At 43.6% G+C, this 19,690-nt stretch overlaps 1 protein-coding gene across 1 annotated transcript; it reads right to left on the bottom strand.

The window, feature by feature from the left end:
• Positions 1-40: 40 nt before the first annotated feature.
• Positions 41-17,192, bottom strand: LOC106567913 (gamma-sarcoglycan). Its single transcript, XM_014137801.3, has 7 exons — positions 16,802-17,192; positions 16,278-16,379; positions 6,998-7,088; positions 2,389-2,508; positions 2,119-2,191; positions 966-1,089; positions 41-762 (listed from the first exon to the last, which is right to left on the bottom strand). Exons 1-7 carry the CDS (start codon positions 16,997-16,999, stop codon positions 589-591), a joined length of 882 nt encoding a protein of 293 aa, XP_013993276.3. The 5' UTR covers positions 17,000-17,192; the 3' UTR covers positions 41-588.
• Positions 17,193-19,690: the final 2,498 nt, after the last annotated feature.

Raw genomic sequence — 19,690 nt, forward strand, 5'->3', positions numbered from 1 at the left:
ACGGCTATTGGGTAGGCTACTTTTTCAACAAATAATGTTGCCGCCTGCCAGATACTAGCGCATCAAGCTCCCCCTGAACATGATGAAAAATCTTCAATCACATATGTACACTGTATCTTCAGGGCAATAGGTAGGATTTGGAAAATGCATTTGTTTCCCTCCGTTTAGTATGATATATTACCCTACAATAGGTTACGTTATGGATGGAATAGCGGTCGTACAATATCATATAGGACGTATAGTATCATACATGTTGTCCGGTTGTACAATATCATAACCAACATCTGTTTACTGTGAAAGGGATGAAAATATACACAAATATAATTAATGAAACTATTCCCAGACAAAACAGGTAACGCAGTTGGTGCCACTAGAGTAGAACACCTTGCATGTACATCTTTTAGATATAATGCTGTGAAAAAAACGATTCAAATATATAAATATTTTCTGAACTTTAATATTTTTCTAAAATGCACTTTGCATAACTTTCAGGCAAGACACGACTGACTGCATATCTATGATGATGTCCTGTATGTATAAAGATGATCCCAGGTCAATACAAATCTCAAGATAATAGAGTGTGGTCTTTTAACAATCGTGCCTGTTGTCATGGCAGGTGGAGGTGTGACCAGCTTTGGACAGGTACAGTCTTCCATCAGGACACACACACACTTCATACAACTGCTCCCCAGGACTCCCTTTCTCTCCCTCTCCACTCAGAGGTAACCTGGGCAGCTGCACCCTCTCAGCATCCAGAATCAACTGCAGAAAGAGAGGAAAATAATATGATGCTATATTCATTATTTGTTTTTGCTAACAATAAGAAATATATTTGGAAACATGACAGTGTCCTTATTCCAATGCAAATGAATTTGTAAACAGTGTATTAAGTATTGTAATCAAGACACTGAAGTAAAAAGTGTTGCCATGTGTGCTATCCTAGATTTAGTGGTGCCTCTTCTTACCACTCCGTCCATAGAGAGTAGAGAGATGTCCATGCTGGACACGGCCTGGCCGCTGCCGGACACTGCTTTGATATGGACTCCCTTTGGAGCATCCAGGTGGAGGGAACGGGTGGGGGCCTCTAGCCTGACCACACAGAAAGACAGAGTATACGGTAAAGGATATTAGATAATAAGAGAATGGACACAAGTGGTGCATACTTTACACTTAGAATGCCGAATTGGACTTGAATTAAGCCTATAGGTGGCAGAAAATCCATACATTACCAGTTTAGCACATTTATTCAGTCTACATTCAAATGTATTTAGTCATGTTATCAATTCGAATTCAGAACATATTTGAATTTCATTTGTTGGAAATCGGCAGAGACTGAAAGAACTGTGGACAAATTCACTGGGGGTTTTCACCGAGCAATATGAGCCAATGACATTAATATTTATGCACACCATCTCCAAGCTGTTGCTATGAGACCCCTTGATCCATCCAAATCAGAAATTAGCTTAATACCTCTTATCTTAATTAAACATGTAAATTGGATTTGCATATTTCCACAAAAGCATCTCTTTACATTGACAGTAAAGCCCCTGAATACATAAGTCCCAACTTATAGGTCTGCCCACTCATGTACACAAAAGACGAGGTCTCTACTCCCACCCACTGGCAGTACATGGAGTGTGTGGCATTAGGATTAGGATTCGTTAAGGTAGGACACTTTGTATGCTGAGGGAGAGAGAGTGAGCAGAGCACTGTGCATTCTGAGGGCCACACACTGGGGAAACCAAGATGGAGGGAGAGATAACAATGGCACAGGAAACACACGCTGCTCCGAACCCCAGAGCGGGGGACTGTTGTGCCTGTTACATCTGTGCTGCAGCCTGCACTACACCACTGCGGACACTGCTGTTGATGGGACATTTATATTGAAGAGAGAAGATGTCTGGGAAATGTTGCCCTGCTGTGTGATACATATGTTGACTGTAAGACAACAAATTATGTTTAATCGTTATATTGTTTACCCAAGGTGGGATTATTTCTGTCACAAGAAATGGAGAGAAAATTATCAAAACTCATATTTAACAATACAAGAAAAGCAAAGGCCTCTCTCCCCTATGATCAGATAAAAACTGCCATAAGGTGTCAACATTTTAAAGTTACCTCAAGTCCATGGAATGCTCTGCCCTGACCAGGGATGTCTCTATGGAATGTTCACACTGAGCACCATCAGACCCTGTAGAACACAAATGTAGGAGCGCTGCCCAGTTTAGATTCTATTCTTATAGTAACATCATGTGAATCAGTATGCAGATATTGTATGTATTACCATATCCCTGACAGTTACAGTATATCAGACAAAACTAGCAAAGGATGTTTCATGATTCAACAAAGTTGGACTGTCTCTCTGAATAGTGTGAAATGCCCACATACCTGTAATGGTTAGCTTATCCGCTCCAACAACTACCTGTTCTGTACCAGCAGAAAATAACAATTTCCCAGTGCTTGTCATCACCTCAAAATGTTGTCCTACGCTTTCCATGGATTGTGGACCTAAATACAAATAATAAATTATATTACCAAAGTGATTAAAACACAGTAGACATTTAATTAACACTTAAGTGAATGGATGCACACAGTGGGTTGAGTTCAAATGTTACAAACACATCTACCCACACAGCAATAACTGTGTGTGGAGAGTGTTTTGATTTAGCAGAACAGCTATTTTCTATCTCCATGTACACATACAGTAGGTAGTGGGTGATGCGAGTTAACCCCAATATTGAAAAACGCTTAGATTCTAAAATGAAAGGTGCTTCATAAATGGGATCCATTGAGTTGCCTAATGAGGGTCATTACCGAAACACATTACCGAGTCATTAAAACTTGTTTTTCAACCACTCCACAAATTTCTTGTTACCAAACTATAGTTTCGGCAAGTCGGTTAGGACATCTACTTTGTGCATGACACAAGTCATTTTTCCAACAATTGTTTACAGACAGATTATTTCACTTATAATTCACTGTATTACAATTCCAGTGGGTCAGAAGTTTACATACACTAAGTTGACTGTGCCTTTAAACAGCTTGGAAAATTTCAGAAAATGATGTCATGGCTTTAGAAGCTTCTGATAGGCGAATTGACATCATTTGAGTCAATTGGAAGTGTACCTGTGGATGTATTTCAAGGCCTACCTTCAAAGTCAGTGCCTCTTTGCTTGACATCATGGGTAAATCAAAAGAAATCAGCCAAGACCTCAGAAAAAAAATTGTAGACCTCCACAAGTCTGGTTCATCCTTGGGAGCAATTTCCAAACGCCTGAAGGTACCACGTTCATCTGTACAAACAATAGTACGCAAGTATAAACACCATGGGACCACGCAGTCGTCATACCGCTCAGGAAGGAGACGCATTCTGTCTCCTAGAGATGAACGTACTTTGGTGCGAAAAGTGCAAATCAATCCCAGAACAACAGCAAAGGACCTTGTGAAGATGCTGGAGGAAACGGGTACAAAAATATCTATATCCACAGTAAAACGAGTCATATATTGACATAACCTGAAAGGCCGCTCAGCAAGGAAGAAGCCATTGCTCCAAAACCGCCATAAAAAAGCCAGACTACGGTTTGTAACTGCACATGGGGACAAAGATCATACTTTTTGTAGAAATGTCCTCTGGTCTGATGAAACTAAAATAGAACTGTTTGGCCATAATGACCATTGTTATGTTTGGAGGAAAAAGGGGGAGGCTTGCAAGCCGAAGAACACCATCCCAACCGTGAAGCACGGGGGTGGCAGTATAATGTTGTGTTGGTGCTTTGCTGCAGGAGGGACTGGTGCACTTCTCAAAATAGATGGCATTGTGAGGAAGGAAAATGATGTGGATATATTGAAGCAACATCTCAAGACATCGGTCAGGAAGTTAAAGGTTGGACGCAAATGGGTCTTCCAAATGGACAATGACCCTAAGCTTTCAAAGTTGTGGCAAAATGGCTTAAGGACAACAAAGTCAAGGTATTGGAGTAGCCATCACAAAGCCTTGACCTCAATCCTATAGAAAATGTGTGGGCAGAACTGAAAAAGCGTGTGCGAGCAAGGAGGCCTACAAACCTGACTCCGTTACACCAGCTCTGTCAGGAGGAATGGGCCAAAATTCACCCAACTTGTTGTGGGAAGCTTGTGGAAGGCTACCCAAAACGTTTGACCAAAGTTAAACACCTTAAAGGCAATGCTACCAAATACTAATTGAGTGTATGTAAACTTCTGACCCACTGGGAATGTGATGAAAGAAATAAAAGCTGAAATAAATCATTCTCTCTACTATTATTCTGACATTTCAAATTCTTAAAATAAAGTGGTGATCCTAACTGACCTAAGAAAGGGCATTTCTACTAGAATTAAATGTCAGGAATTGTGAAAAACGGAGTTTAAATGTATTTGGCTAAGGCGTAGGTAAACCTGCGACTTCAACTGTAGTACATGGAGAGGACACAGCCATTTTAAAGAGCATTGAGCATGAATGCATTAAGTTGGGAGATAATTAATGTTGATATCCGCTCTCACCCTCATTATGTTATAACCTGTCACACCCTTATCTGTTTCACCTGTTTTTGTGATTGTCTCCACCCCCCTTCAAGTGTCGCCCATTTTCCCCTGTGTATTTATACCTGTGTTCTCTGTTGGTCTCTTGCAAGTTCGTCTTGTTTGTCAAGTCAACCAACGTTTGTCTCAGCTCCTGCTTTTACCAGTCTCCCTTTGTCTCGCCCTCTTGGTTTTGACCCTAGCCTGTCCTGACTCTGAGCCCGCCTGCCTGACCACTCTTCCTGAGCCTGCCTGCCATCCGGTACCGTTGCCCCACCTCTGCTTTACTGACCCCTGCCTGCCTTGACCTGTCTTTTGCCTACCCCTGTTGGATTATTAAACCATTGTTAATTCGACATTGTCTGCATCTGGGTCTTACCTTCATACCTAATATAACCCAGAACAGTCTAAGTCGTGGGAGCGAGTACTTCTAAACTATATAGAATTATTTTAAGAAGGTGATACCAAGGATAATTAGCTATTTGATTTAGAATTAAGACCGCTTGAAGTTTCCCCCAAAATATATAAATAAAACACTTTCATGAAAAATTGGCCTTAATGCTATTAGCCTAAAAAAACATATTAAATACAAGATTTACCACATGGACCAACAGATTGTGCCACACCAACCCAAAGAACGAGACGGCCGAGTGCTGAAGCACGTAAAAATGGTCTGTCCTCAGTTGCAACACTCACTACCCAGTTCCAAACTGCCTCTGGAAGCAACACCAACACAAGAACCGTTCATCGGGAGCTTCATTAAATGGTTTTCCATGGCCGGGCAGCCGCACACAAGCCTAAGATCACCATGCGCAATGCCAAGCATCAGCTGGAGTGATGTAAAGCGCTCCACCATTGGACTCTGGAGCAGTGGAAACGCGTTCTCTGGAGTGATGAATCACGCTTCACTGTCTGGCAACCTGCCCGACTGCATAGTGCCAACTGTAAAGTTTGGTGGAGGATGAATAATGGTCTGAGGCTATTTTTCATGGTTTGAGCTAGGCCCCTTAGTTCCAGCAAAAGGAAATCTTAATGCTACAGCATACATTACAATCAAGATGATTCTTTGCTTCCAACTTTGTGGCAACAGTTTGGAGAAGGCCCTTTCCTGTTTCAGCATAACAATGTCCCATGCACAAAGCGATACAGAGATCGGTGTTGAAGGACTTGACTGGCATGCACAGAGCCCTGACCTCAACCCTATCGAATACCTTTGGGATGAATTGGAATGCTGACTGCGAGCCAGGCCTAATCGCCCAACATCAGTGCCCGACCTCACTAATGCTCTTGTGGCTGAATGGAAGCAAGTCCCCGCAGCAATGTTCCAACATCTAGTGGAAAGCCTTCCCAGAAGATTGGAAGCAGTTCTAGCAGCAAAGGGGGGACCAACTCCATATTAATGCCCATGATTTTGGAATGAGATATTTAACGAGCAGCTGTCCACATACTTTTGGTCATGTAGTGTATAAGAATGATCAGGAACCTTAATTTTTTACTTGTATTTAACCCCTTATTTTTGGCACTAAACAGTCTCCATATACTGTACTTCCATAAATGCTTTCAAATGGTAACAGCGGACCTTCAGACGAGTCTTGTGGGGCCTGTGGGCGTCCTAGAGCAACACAACTGACATGTATGTGTTCGTGAGAGTCATTAGCGTGTACCCCGAACTGTTTGGATGCTACAGACAGAAATTGGCAGATGGGACTCGTCTGAAGTCGGTACAGCCTAAGACACTAGTGGGGGTCGTACAGCATCTTTCCATAGAGGGGTCATAATAGTTTGTAGGCCAAACTGTTCGGACGCTACAGACTATTTTGTGAGAAGACCGATTTCTGGGATGTCTCATGGTCTGACAAACACCGCTCTAGCTCTGTCACCTTTCACCGCAGATGCAGAAGTGCGACATCGGTGAATGCGGTGGATTGAAACGCATCCAATGCAAAAAACATATCTCTAGCTTAAACGGACGGATTTTGGGGGGGGGGGGGGTTTATTATGCTTATTAGATTTCAGCGGGGGCATGGACATCTACTTAGGTAAACACCCACAGGCTATTTATATTAGCCATCAAATGTAGGGATATATCATATATAAAATACATATATATATATATATATATATATGGGAATAATATATTTCAGAGCTCATGTGGAGGCATCCCATCTATGGCATTTTGATTTGAATACATTAAAGCCATTCTTTCTGATTATTCAGAGTTGCACCTAGCTTTTTTTGACATCTCCATTTCTCATAAATCTATTTAGTCCAGTAGGTCTGCATCTTATCAGTGCTACAGAGAAACTAATAGATACATCAGCATGAGTTCATTACACAACATCAAGTGTATTTAAAAAAATACTAGTTTTGAATTTGATTCCTTAGAAGCACGTTTTGAGTCATAATAGCACTATATATCACATTCTTAATAAAGATGAAGCTAGCAAAGATGGACTCTTACCCAGGTTAAGGCTACCTAACACACCTCCTTTCCCATTGCAGGCTTGGAGCGTGACATTCTGGGACTCCGAGTGGATAAGAAGGGAGGTGTCCTGTGAAGCAAGAGAACAGTGTTTGAGTGTAGTGTCACCAGTGATGCCAATTTAGCAATTTTGTTGCTAGATTTAGCATCTTTTCAGACTACCCTGGCAACTTCTTTTTTCAAACAGCACCTAGCAACAAATGTAGCTACTTTTAAACATTTCTTTGGAACTTTTAGCAACTTTTGAAAAGTGACTCAAACGCTAAAATGCACGCATTTTCCCTATAAATGACAAAAAAATGATTTTCTCTGTCACAACACAGGTGCCTGACTGCAAAAGTGCATTGTGAGTGACGTCAGCAGCAGGCGCTCAGCTCGTGCACAGGCAGCAGCAGGTCAGCAGCAATTTCAGTAAATTGCAAATCATCATTGGATGACTGCAGCGTTCGACGAGATAAACCCAATGAATATAGTTGGTCACGAATGTTTCATTTTGAACAGAACTTACAACATCAAACAACATGTCTCAATCAAAATTGTACAGCCAGAAGTACAGAAAAGAGTGGGAGTCTGTACCTGAATTTAAAGGGTGGCTGAAGCCAGTAATTGGGGATGATTTTCGGGCATACTGTGCATACTGCAAATCAGATATGCTTGCAAAAATGTATGACATCAAAAAACATTGTGCTACAGCAAAGCAAATAAATAAATCAAAACCGTACAACTCCGCAACGCAGTCTACATTACGTTAAGAAAGTGGATAACTGGCAAAAGCGCAGAAGCTACTATGGCAATGGCCATTGCAGAGCATTGTTCACTGCTAGCATGCGACCATTTAGGTATGGCTTGCAAAGCTGCTTTTTCAGAATCCGTGGCAGCAACAAACTTGCAAATGCACCGCACCAAGTGCACAGAAATTATTAGGGGAGTATATACCTGGGTGTGGTGTTTCGGTATTTCAGTGCAAAAAAATAACTGTTGTGTCCACATTTCTCGGGCTGGTTGAATTGGAGGGGGGCAATGCCAGATCAATAGCAAAGGCGGTCATTGAGTTTCTTCAGAAGTGTAACTTTAAAAAAGATAATCTTCAGGGTATTGGCACTGATCTTTTTTTTCACCTTTATTTAACCAGGTAGGCGAGTTGAGAACAAGTTCTCATTTACAACTGAGACCTGGCCGAGATAAAGCAAAGCAGTGCAACACAAACAACACAGAGTTACACATGGGGTAGACAAACATACAGTCAATAACACAATAGAAAAATCTATATATAGTGTGTGCAAATGTAGTAAGATAAGGGAGGTAAGACCATAAATAGGCCATAGTGGTGAAATAATTACAATTTAGCATTAACACTGGAGTGATAGATGTGCAGAAGATGAATGTGCAAGTAGAAATACTGGGGTGCAAAGGAGCAACAAAAAAAAATGACAATATGGGGATGAGGTAGTTGGGTGGGCTATTTACAGATGGGCTGTGTACAGGTGCAGTGATCGGTAAGCTGCTCTGACAGCTGATGCTTAAAGTTCGTGAGGAAGATATAAGACTCCAGCTTCAGAGATTTTTGCAATTGGTTCCAGTCATTGGCAGCAGAGAACTGGAAGGAAAGGCGGCCAAAGGAGGAGTTGGCTTTGGGGGTGACCAGTGAAATATACCTGCTGGAGTGCGTGCTACAGGTGGGTGCAGCTATGGTGACCAGTGAGCTGAGATAAGGCGGGGCTTTACCTAGCAAATACTTATAGATGACCTGGAGCCAGTGGGTTTGGCGACGAATATGTAGCGAGGGCCAGCCAACGAGAGCATACAGGTCTTGATTAGTGTTATGTTAGCTAGCTACATAGTTGCCTTTGTACCATGATAAAGGTGTAGTACTGAAACTATCGAGGTTACCTAGCCAGCTACACTTTCAAACAAAGTCAACAACGCAGCCACTGCTAGCTAGCCTACTTCACCAGCCAGCAGTACTGAATCATTTTAGTCATTTTAGTCAATAAGATTTTTGCACCGTAAGCTTAACTTTCTGAACATTCGAGACGTGTAGTCCACTTGTCATTCCAATCTCCTTTGCATTAGCGTAGCCTCTTCTGTAGCCTGTCAACTATGTGTCTGTCTATCCCTGTTCTCTCCCCTCTGCACAGGCCTTACAAACGCTTCACACCGCGTGGCCGCTGCCACTCTAACCTGGTGGTCCCAGCGCACACGACCCACGTGGAGTTCCAGCCTCTGGAACTGCCGGTCTGCGGCCAACAAGGCAGAGTTCATCTCAGCCTATGCTACCCTCCAGTCCCTCGACTTCTTGGCGCTGACGGAAACATGGATTACCACAGATAACACTGCTACTCCTACTGCTCTCTCCTTGTCTGCCCACGTGTTCTCGCATACCCCGAGAGCATCTGGCCAGCGGGGTGGTGGCACTGGAATCCTCATCTCTCCCAAGTGGACATTCTCTCTTTCTCCCCTGACCCATCTGTCTATCACCTCCTTTGAATTCCATGCTGTCACAGTTACCAGCCCTTTCAAGCTTAACATCCTTATCATTTACCGCCCTCCAGGTTCCCTTGGAGAGTTCATCAATGAGCTTGACGCCTTGATAAGTTCCTTTCCTGAGGATGGCTCACCTCTCACAGTTCTGGGTGACTTTAACCTCCCCACGTCTACCTTTGACTCATTCCTCTCAGCCTCCTTCTTTCCACTCCTCTCCTCTTTTGACCTCACCCTCTCACCTTCCCCCCTACTCACAAGGCAGGCAATTCGCTTGACCTCATCTTTACTAGATGCTGTTCTTCCACTAATCTCATTGCAATTCCCCTCCAAGTCTCCGACCACTACCTTGTATCCTTTTCCCTCTCGCTCTCCTCCAACACTTCTCACTCTGCCCCTACTCGGATGGTATTGCGCCGTCGCAACCTTCGCTCTCTCTCTCCCGCTACTCTCTCCTCTTCCATCCTATCATCTCTGCTCAAACCTTCTCCAACCTATCTCCTGATTCTGCCTCCTCAACCCTCCTCTCCTCCCTTTCTGCATCCTTTGACTCTCTATGTCCCCTATCCTCCAGGCCGGCTCGGTCCTCCCCTCCTGCTCCGTGGCTCGACGACTCATTGCGAGCTCACAGAACAGGGCTCCGGGCAGCCGAGCGGAAATGGAGGAAAACTCGCCTCCCTGCGGACCTGGCATCCTTTCACTCCCTCCTCTACATTTTCCTCTTCTGTTTCTGCTGCTAAAGCCACTTTCTACCACTCTAAATTCCAAGCATCTGCCTCTAACCCTAGGAAGCTCTTTGCCACCTTCTCCCTCCTCCTGAATCCTCCTCCCCCTCCCCCCCCCCCCTCCTCCCTCTCTGCGGATGACTTCGCCAACCATTTTTAAAAGAAGGTCGACGACATCCGATCGTCGTTTGTTAAGTCAAACGACACCGCTGGTCCTGCTCACACTGCCCTACCCTGTGCTTTGACCTCTTTCTCCCCTCTCTCTCCAGATGAAATCTCGCGTCTTGTGACGGCCGGCCGCCCAACAACCTGCCCGCTTGACCCTATCCCCTCCTCTCTTCTCCAGACCATTTTCGGAGACCTTCTCCCTTACCTCACCTCGCTCATCAACTCATCCTTGACCGCTGGCTACGTCCCTTCCGTCTTCAAGAGAGCGAGAGTTGCACCCCTTCTGAAAAAACCTACACTCGATCCCTCTGATGTCAACAACTACAGACCAGTATCCCTTCTTTCTTTTCTCTCCAAAACTCTTGAACGTGCCGTCCTTGGCGAGCTCTCTTGCTATCTCTCTCAGAATGACCTTCTTGATCCAAATCAGTCAGGTTTCAAGACTGGTCATTCAACTGAGACTGCTCTTCTCTGTGTCATGGAGACTCTCCGCACTGCTAAAGCTAAATCTCTCTCCTCTGCTCTCATCCTTCTAGACCTATCTGCTGCCTTTGATACTGTGAACCACCAGATCCTCCTTTCCACCCTCTCCGAGTTTGGCATCTCCGGCGCGGCCCACGCTTGGATTGCGTCCTACCTGACAGGTCGCTCCTACCAGGTGGCGTGGCGAGAATCTGCCTGTGTGAGGCAGGGTCGCAGAGTACGACCCTGCCTCACACAGGTAGCGGCGCAGGTCCTAATCCAGGCACTTGTCATCTCCCGTCTGGATTACTGCAACTCGCTGTTGGCTGGGCTCCCTGCCTGTGCCATTAAACCCCTACAACTCATCCAGAACGCCGCAGCCCGTCTGGTGTTCAACCTTCCCAAGTTCTCTCACGTCACCCCGCTCCTCCGCTCTCTCCACTGGCTTCCAGTTGAAGCTCGCATCCGCTACAAGACCATGGTGCTTGCCTACGGAGCCGTGAGGGGAACGGCACCTCCGTACCTTCAGGCTCTGATCAGTCCCTACACCCAAACGAGGGCACTGCGCTCAGCCACCTCTGGCCTGCTGGCCCCCCTACCTCTCAGGAAGCACAGTTCCCGCTCAGCCCAGTCAAAACTGTTCGCTGCTCTGGCACCCATATGGTGGAACAAGCTGCCGATAAGAATGCGGTGATTGACAGAGTCAAAAGCCTTGGCCAGGTCGATGAAGATGGCTGTACAGTATTGTCTTTTATCGATGGAGGTTATGATATCGTTTAGGACCTTGAGCGTGGCTGAGGTGCACCCATGACCAGCTCGGAAACCAGATAATGTGTCCATGATGACTGGGGTGCACAACGGGGTGCACAAGATTTTAAAGGAAGAAGGTGCATTGCCCAATTTGGTGCTCATCTGCTGTGTGTGCCATTCTGTACAATTGGCTGTCAGTGCAGCATCCAAAGAAACCATCCCTAGGAGTGTTGAGTACTTAATCAAAGCAACCTACAACTGGTTTTCGATTTCCCAAAAAAGGTGCGAGGCGTACAAAGCAGTATATGCCACCATTAATTGTGGCCAGAAACCCCTGCAGATCACCAAAACGTGTGCCACATGTTGGCTATCGATTGAGCCTGCGGTAACTCGTAAATTGAGCCAGTGGGAAGAACTGAAACTCCACTCTGAGTTGACCAACGCCAGTGAGTGCTCCACTCCATGTACATGGACAAGACCATCTACGTCTACCTGACATACTTGAAATCAATACTGTCCAATGCACAAGTTGCAGTGAAGTCATTTGAGGGAGAGCAAACAGATCCTGTCAAGCTTTTGGACATTCTGGTACACCTCTTAACATAAATTTGCAGAAGAGTAGTCAACCCTGTGGCAAAAATGGATGTCCTGAAGGATGCCATTGATGGACATCTCAGTACATCACTGTATCTTGGCTACCTTTTCGAGAGCATGGTGTACCAACTCAGTCTTGCACCAGAGGACGAAAAGGTCATTTGGAGACAGTGCATCAACTACATTGTTGCTTTAAGCAAGGAGCTGCAAGCAAGGCTCCCAGACAACCTAGAAGCCTTGCGAAACATGGCCTTGTTCAGTGTTAAGGAAATGCTAAAGCACAATAAAGGCACCACTGAAATTATTAAAATAGCTGAGCTACTGGGGTACCAGCCCCAAACAGTTGATAAAATTGTTTCCCAATGGAGAAACATCCATCCGTTTAGGTGGGACTCAACTGAAAATACAGTCGAGTTTTGGAGTGAAGTGTATAACTACACGGACTCTTCCGGGTCAAATCCATTTGAAGAACTGTGCAAAGCTGCACTCACTGCCCTCTCCTTGCCACACTCAAATGCGGAGGTTGAACGGCTGTTCAGCCAAATGAGTGTGGTCAAGTCAAAGTTAAGAAATAGAATGTCACTGCACACTCTCAACTCCATACTCCTGGTGCGGTATGGACTGAAACTGGCTGGTGATACCTGTTACCAGTATAAACTACCAAGTGATGTTCTGCAGCAGTTTGGCACCACAGCAGCATACAGCTTTAAGGCCACTCCATCCTCTTCTGCTGGTTCCAGCTCCGTGACAATGCAGTTGGACAGTGAAGATGAAGTGAATTTCCTTGAATCTATGATTTATGATATTTAGTACGCATGCAAGGAGTGGACTTTCTGGAACTGGCGGAGACACAGCTGATAGTGGCAGTGTGTACTGCAGTGTAGGGGAGAACAGTGGCAATATCTGGAGGAACACATTGAGCAGCTAGCCAGCCAAGCAGCACAACAACCCGGAGAGAGCTGGAGAGAGATGCCTAGCGCACACATCATTATTTGAGTTAAGGTTCTTGTTCAATAAGATAGCATATATACCTTGCTATTAGCGTGTACCGAGAATTGTTGATCAGTTAGGTTGCATGTTACCTAACTACCAAACACTGCTTAAAACTGAACTCAGCAAAAAAAGAAACGTCCTTTCACTGTCAACTACATTTATTTTCAGAACACTTAACATGTGTAAATATTTGTAGGAACATAACAAGATTCAACAACTGAGACATAAACTGAACAAGTTCCACAGACATGTGACTAACAGAAATTGAACAATGTGTCCCTGAACAAAGGGGCGGTAAAAATCTAAAGTCACAGTCAGTATCTGGTGTGGCCACCAGCTGCATTAAGTACTGCAGTGCATCTCCTCCTCATGGACTGCACCATATTTGCCAGTTCTTGCTGTGAGATGTTACCCCACTCTTCCACCAAGGCACCTGCAAGTTCCCAGACATTTCTGGGGGGAATGGCCCTAGCCCTCACCCTCCGATCCAACAGGTCCCAGACGTGCTCAATAGGATTGAGATCCGGGCTCTTCGCTGGCCATGGCAGAACACTAATATTCCTGTCTTGCAGGAAATCACGCACAGAATGAGCAGTATAACTGGTGGCATTGTCATGCTAGAGGGTCATGTCAGGATGAACCTGCAGGAAGGGTACCACATGAGGGAGGATGTCTTTCCTGTAACGCACAGCGTTGAGATTGCTTGCAATGACAACAAGCTCAGTCCGATGATGCTGTGACACACCGCCCAGACCATGACGGACCCTCCACCTCCAAATCGATCCCGCTCCAGAGTACAGGCCTCGGTGTAACGCTCATTCCTTCGACGATAAACGCGAATCCGTCCATCACCCCTGGTGAGACAAAACCGTGACTCGTCAGTGAAGAGCACTTTTTTCCAGTCGTGTCTGGTCCAGCGACAGTGGGTTTGAGCCCATAGGCGACGTTGTTGCCGGTGATGTCTGGTGAGGACCTGCCTTACAACAGGCCTACAAGCCCTCAGTCCAGCCTCACTCAGCCTATTGCGTACAGTCTGAGCACTGATGGAGGGATTGTGAGTTCCTGGTGTCACTCGGGCAGCTGTTGTTGCCATCCTATACCTGTCCCGCAGGTGTGATGTTCGGATGTACTGATCCTGTGCAGGTGTTGTTACACGTGGTCTGCCACTGCGAGGACAATCAACTGTCTGTCCTGTCTCCCTGTAGCGTTGTCTTAGGCGTCTCACAGTATGGACATTGCAATTTATTGCCCTGGCCACATCTGCAGTCCTCATGCCTCCTTGCAGCATGCCTAAGGCACATTCACGCAGATGAGCAGGGACCCTGGGCATCTTTCTTTTGGTGTTTTTCAGAGTCAGTAGAAAGGCCTCTTTAGTGTCCTAAGTTTTCATAACTGTGACCTTAATTGCCTACCGTCTGTAAGCTGTTAGTGTCTTAATGACCGTTCCACAGGTGCATGTTCATGAATTGTTTATGGTTCATTGAACAAGCATGGGAAACAGTGTTAAAACCCTTAACAATGAAGATCAGTGAAGTTATTTGGATTTTTACGATTTATCTTTGAAAGACAGGGTCCTGAAAAAGGGACGTTTCTTTTTTTGCTGAGTTTATAATTGTTCAGAATGTGTAGGTTTACTAGTTAAAAAGAAAATAAATTAAATGTAATTGTTCAATATTGTGTAATGTGTAATTGTTCAATAAAATAAAAATATCTGATCATATAAAATGTGTTGTGTTTGTATTACTTTTACAAATAAAAATATGTGATAATAAACAACAAATCTGAACTAGCAAATGTCAAATCATATTTTTTGCAGAGATGGCCAGTCAATTTGAGTAACATTATTGCATTATTGCGTATTCTACGTAATGACGCGGGTTTACCTAATTACGTCATCACGCAGAGACATCACAACGTCATTTAGCATTGACCTGCCTCGGGCAACTTCCCCTGAAAATTAGTTGGCAACACTGAGTGTCACTCTGATCAGAGGGCTATACTACAATTAAAGTTATATCTACTCAGGGTTTTCTGAAATTAGCCAGCTTCAGTTAGCTTCACATTCCAGCTCAGGCTTCATTCATTTACGGTGATACGGCCTCTGCAGAAGGCAGGGCATTCATGTGTTGCTCTTCGCAGAGCAGCGCAGAGCTGTTGTGAAGGATGTTGTCAAGAATGTGAGTTTGTATTTATACCGGACCTTCAGCCCCACCTACAGTCAACCAATCATGTCAATGCGTAGCTATACAGAGTCCTCCGCATTGTTACAAAATGTGTGCGCTGCATGCCTCTGAAGGCTCCGCAATTGCACCGCCGACCACATTTACAGATCAAGCATGAATCGGTTTTTACTAGCTAGTCAAACGCCAAACTCTTCATTGAGACAATGCTGAAACGTCAATCCATGGGCGAGTCAGTGCCACATTTTCATTTGTGGCGAAATCAAAATTATAAAAGTTATTTTGCCAATCAATCAGGCTACGGTGTGAAACAGGCTTGTTGAACTGCCGTCTTTATTCTATAACTTATTGTTAATGCTGTCTTTGGTGTGCTTATCAATGCACAACCACCTCCCCCCACTCCTATCAATAAAATAATTGTATAAAAAGTCATACAAAACTTTTACTGTGGATGAAGTTTGAAATGCATCCTGTCATTACTAAATGTGATAGTAACATAGGTATTTCAATCTTTTTACACAAAAACATTTGATGAATAAAATATTTAATCCATGGTGAAAGGGATGATGATGCAATCTTTGCAAGAAGGAGGGAATATGATTTCATTGGTCCTCAACTCAAGGCTCAGACACATCATTCAGTATAAGTGGAGTTAGCACTGAATTAGCCTGCCCAGGAGCAGGTTAGTTAGCCTGCCCAGGAGCAGGTTGGTTCTGAAGGATTCGTTACCTGGCTAAAAAGTGAGCCACTTTCATGGTACCGGTAATCCCGAGTTGAACACAGAGTTGACTAAAGTTACCTTGCTAACTCCTCAAATCACATACATAGTATAGGGCTGTGATCAGAACATTGAGGGAAACAGGAGGATATGTAAATGTTCAATGTAAAGAACTTCAATTAGTTTACCTGTTTGGAGTGTATCTCTTGGGCGTAGAGAGAGAAGAGGAACTCGGACACTCCATCAAGCCTCACCCGATCTGATGTTATTCTCAGCTGCCCCATTCCTTCCTGAAACAGTCAGGAGGAAATCAACTTTTAATACAAACTCTGTTTGGTCATTCTTGCTCTTGTAATATGCTGATATTCTCCTCCAGAAGAATTAAAGTCATCTTATCGTACATCTGAAGTGTTTTGTGAGACTGCCGACATGCCTCGATGGTCTTTAACTAGACAAATGTGTACAAATGACTTCCCTGTTTTATTATAGATAAACCTATTTCAAGATAGGCTATCTCATCCAGGATGTCTAGTAATAAGCAACTGTCACTGATAAATACTGAACTGAGCAAACTAGACTGAGCATGTACTCTGTGTGAATCTCAAAAGTATTTAATTTGATTTCAGGCATCCTTCTCCTGGCCACCTACTCAAAATTGTTAGAGGGAACCTCATAGCAAGCGAGAAGAGAAATACTGTTGAAATGCACTCACTGTGTTGAGACAGGTGACCCTGAGGATCCAGATGGTCAGGGCAATGTTGACCAGCAAGGTGGAGAGCAGGAGAAGCACCAGCAGATAGAGGCAGCGCTTCCTCCAGCCATAGATCCCCAGCCTGTGATCATCATTCTGCTCCTCTGTGTCCGGGCCTTCAGCACCCTCTGCTGGCGGGGGGTATTGCTGCAAAACCATCAGCTGAGAAGGACAGTTATAGCACGGATGCAGAATAGGCTACCTACAACCTTGGGGAACATAGCATAAATATGGAGCATCACAATGAAAAATGTTCATACAACATATGTGTACAAGTCATACAAATTTGAAGTAAAGATGCAATAATGTGCTGCTATATGTGTGACCACATTGCATTGAAGTCATGTAATCTGCTGTTGCATTACTTTATTTAGATAAACAATTATTATACAGTACCTTGTTTAGAAACTTGTCAGAAAACTGAATGCTTCAAAAGTGGTGATAGTGAAATTATCCTTTTGAGCAGAAGTCCAGTCAATTTGAATCTTGGATGTTTAGAAGCCTTTAATTTATGGCATCTCTTCAGTATGAGGAAATTATTTTTAGAGTGGATATGAGACCCAAAATCCTAAATGTATTTGTGAACTGTACATTTCTCAATCTATACATAACATGCTTTAAATAACTGATAGGATCAAGATGAGATGGATATGATAACTTTGCCTCCAAAAGGGTGAACAGCACTGAACACTAATGAGATCTTGTTTTGAAGAACCCCTTAAAAAGAAAAAACAGGAACTCCTCTGCTAAATCTCCCCAGTAATTACATGTCAGTTAAGTTCCTGTTCAAAGCATCCTAATGAGCTGTTCAGTATTCCCCCACTGAAACAGGGGAACAATGTATGGGAATAAGTGGTGTGATGGTTAAAAATGAACATAACTTTAAGCGATTGCTGGTTTTTACATCATCTGACTCATGTTCAGGGAATGTATTACACATTTTTATACCATAGCGACAAAAATAGTTCTGATCTTGAAATATTGAAATATGCTACTTAAAAATACATTTAATTCATATGGCATGCAAGATGCAACATGATAAACAATAGGGCAGAATCTTCAGACTACTAGCTTATTCCTAAACCAATGACAGACAAATCAATGACAATAAGCATCTCTTACCAAAGTCTCAGAGAGAAAGTTTCCCTCCTTTGCAGAGGCAATGGGGCTTTTGTATGGAGCTCAGACCCATGGACCTGGCATTTACCAGCAAGATGCCATGAATCACGCTCCGAATCGGCACTGACTGAGTGATGCTTAGCATCCCTCCTCATGAGGACTTTGGCTCGCTCTCCTGCATTATATGGTCTACATTAGGTACCCACATTTCTCTGCCTGCCTCACTTCTCCATTCTCTTTGTTCAGCCTAAATTATGGGTATCCATTGGAGGTGAAAAACCATGTAATTATTCTCTGTCCAAAACTTTTTTGCAGAATAGTAGAAAAAAAGCCCAGTCAGGTATATGAGATAAAAGAGACATAAGAGATACAGTATTTCAGTCTCATTAGAAAATAAAGGTGTTTTCAGTACAGCATTCTGCTAAAGGGTTGCTGATATTATTTCAGAATTACCTATAGATTTTTGTAATAATATTAATAACCATTGCATATGATTCATTATGCATATTGAATGTTGATATTATTAATTAAAACGTGCTGTTGACAAACAATCAGCACCAAGGACAGGTTTCATAATATCATCATTTTTTATAATTCAGTCATTCATAATTTAACACTACAGAAAGATTGTACCTAAATATTCGCTCAAAGTGGAGATGCTGTGAACGAACATATCCTAAACTGTACGAATGAACACGAGTCATCACGTTTCCTTTCCGCATGCGATTCTGTCTGTCCGTCAGTGCATCGCTCTATTCAAATCCTCCTCATTGTAAACAAAAATACCTCAATGTCTTACCGACTTGACAGACAGCACGACTAGAAAACTCGTCTCCGGCATGTTGGTGTTGGATTTACAGGCGTAAAACCAGATATTCATGGCAAAGAAAGTCGTTTAAAATGAGTGATTGTCTGATACCAATATTACCTTGTTGCGATAGCGCCAATCCTGAAACTCAGATTGTAGCAAATTCTTAAAGGTGTGACGGTGCCACAGCTTTAGATATTTGGATATTAAAAAAAGACCCCCGACCCTGTCAACTCAACATCTCTGGACTGGAACTCCACTCCAGAATGAGTGACATGATGCCTTTATGCAATGTTGTGTTAATAATGGGCTGCTTATTCTAATTCCCTGTGGGAGCGTTATCACTACAAACATGCCACTCCAGTGCGCCTGGGCGCCATCACGCAAGGACAGGTTTGTTGATTTGGAGTTTACACATCCCAGTGCGCACACATAATTAATTCAGAACTTTAAATCACATTTTGGAAAGTAATTTTCACAGCTGTTTGTTAAGTATACACACATTTTAATGAGCCACTTGAAGACCAATACATGCATTACCAATGTTTTGATTTAGTCCTAAACCTACACCGACGAATCTCCCTACAGGTAAAGTTACAATGTTTCACCATTAAAATCACCATGGTACCAATGATGAAATAAGACACATGGAATCCTGTAGTAACCAGAAAAGTGTTAAACAAATCAAAATATATTTTATATTTGAGATTCTTCAAAGTAGCCACCCTTTGCCTTGATGACAGCTTTGCACACGCTTGGCATTCTCTCAACCAGCTTTACCTGGAATGCTTTTCCAACAGTCTTGAAGGAGTTCCCACATATGCTGAGCACTTGTTGGATGCTTTTCCTTCACTCTGTGGTCCAACTCATCCCAAACCATCTCAATTGGGTTGAGGTTGGGTGATTGTGGAGGCCAAGTCATC

Source organism: Salmo salar, chromosome 13, assembly GCF_965601325.2.
Source record: "Salmo salar chromosome 13, fSalSal1, whole genome shotgun sequence".
Classification (NCBI taxonomy): Eukaryota; Metazoa; Chordata; class Actinopteri; order Salmoniformes; family Salmonidae; genus Salmo; species Salmo salar.

Excerpts from the sequence above, each read along its gene's own strand:
- LOC106567913 (XM_014137801.3), bottom strand. The coding sequence starts at position 16,999 with ATGGTTTTGCAGCAATACCCCCCGCCAGCAGAGGGTGCTGAAGGCCCG. Across the intron at positions 16,380-16,801 it reads GGGTCACCTGTCTCAACACA|GAAGGAATGGGGCAGCTGAG; the intron begins GTGAGTGCATTT and ends TGACTGTTTCAG. Across the intron at positions 2,509-6,997 it reads GTTAGGTAGCCTTAACCTGG|GTCCACAATCCATGGAAAGC; the intron begins GTAAGAGTCCAT and ends ATTTGTATTTAG.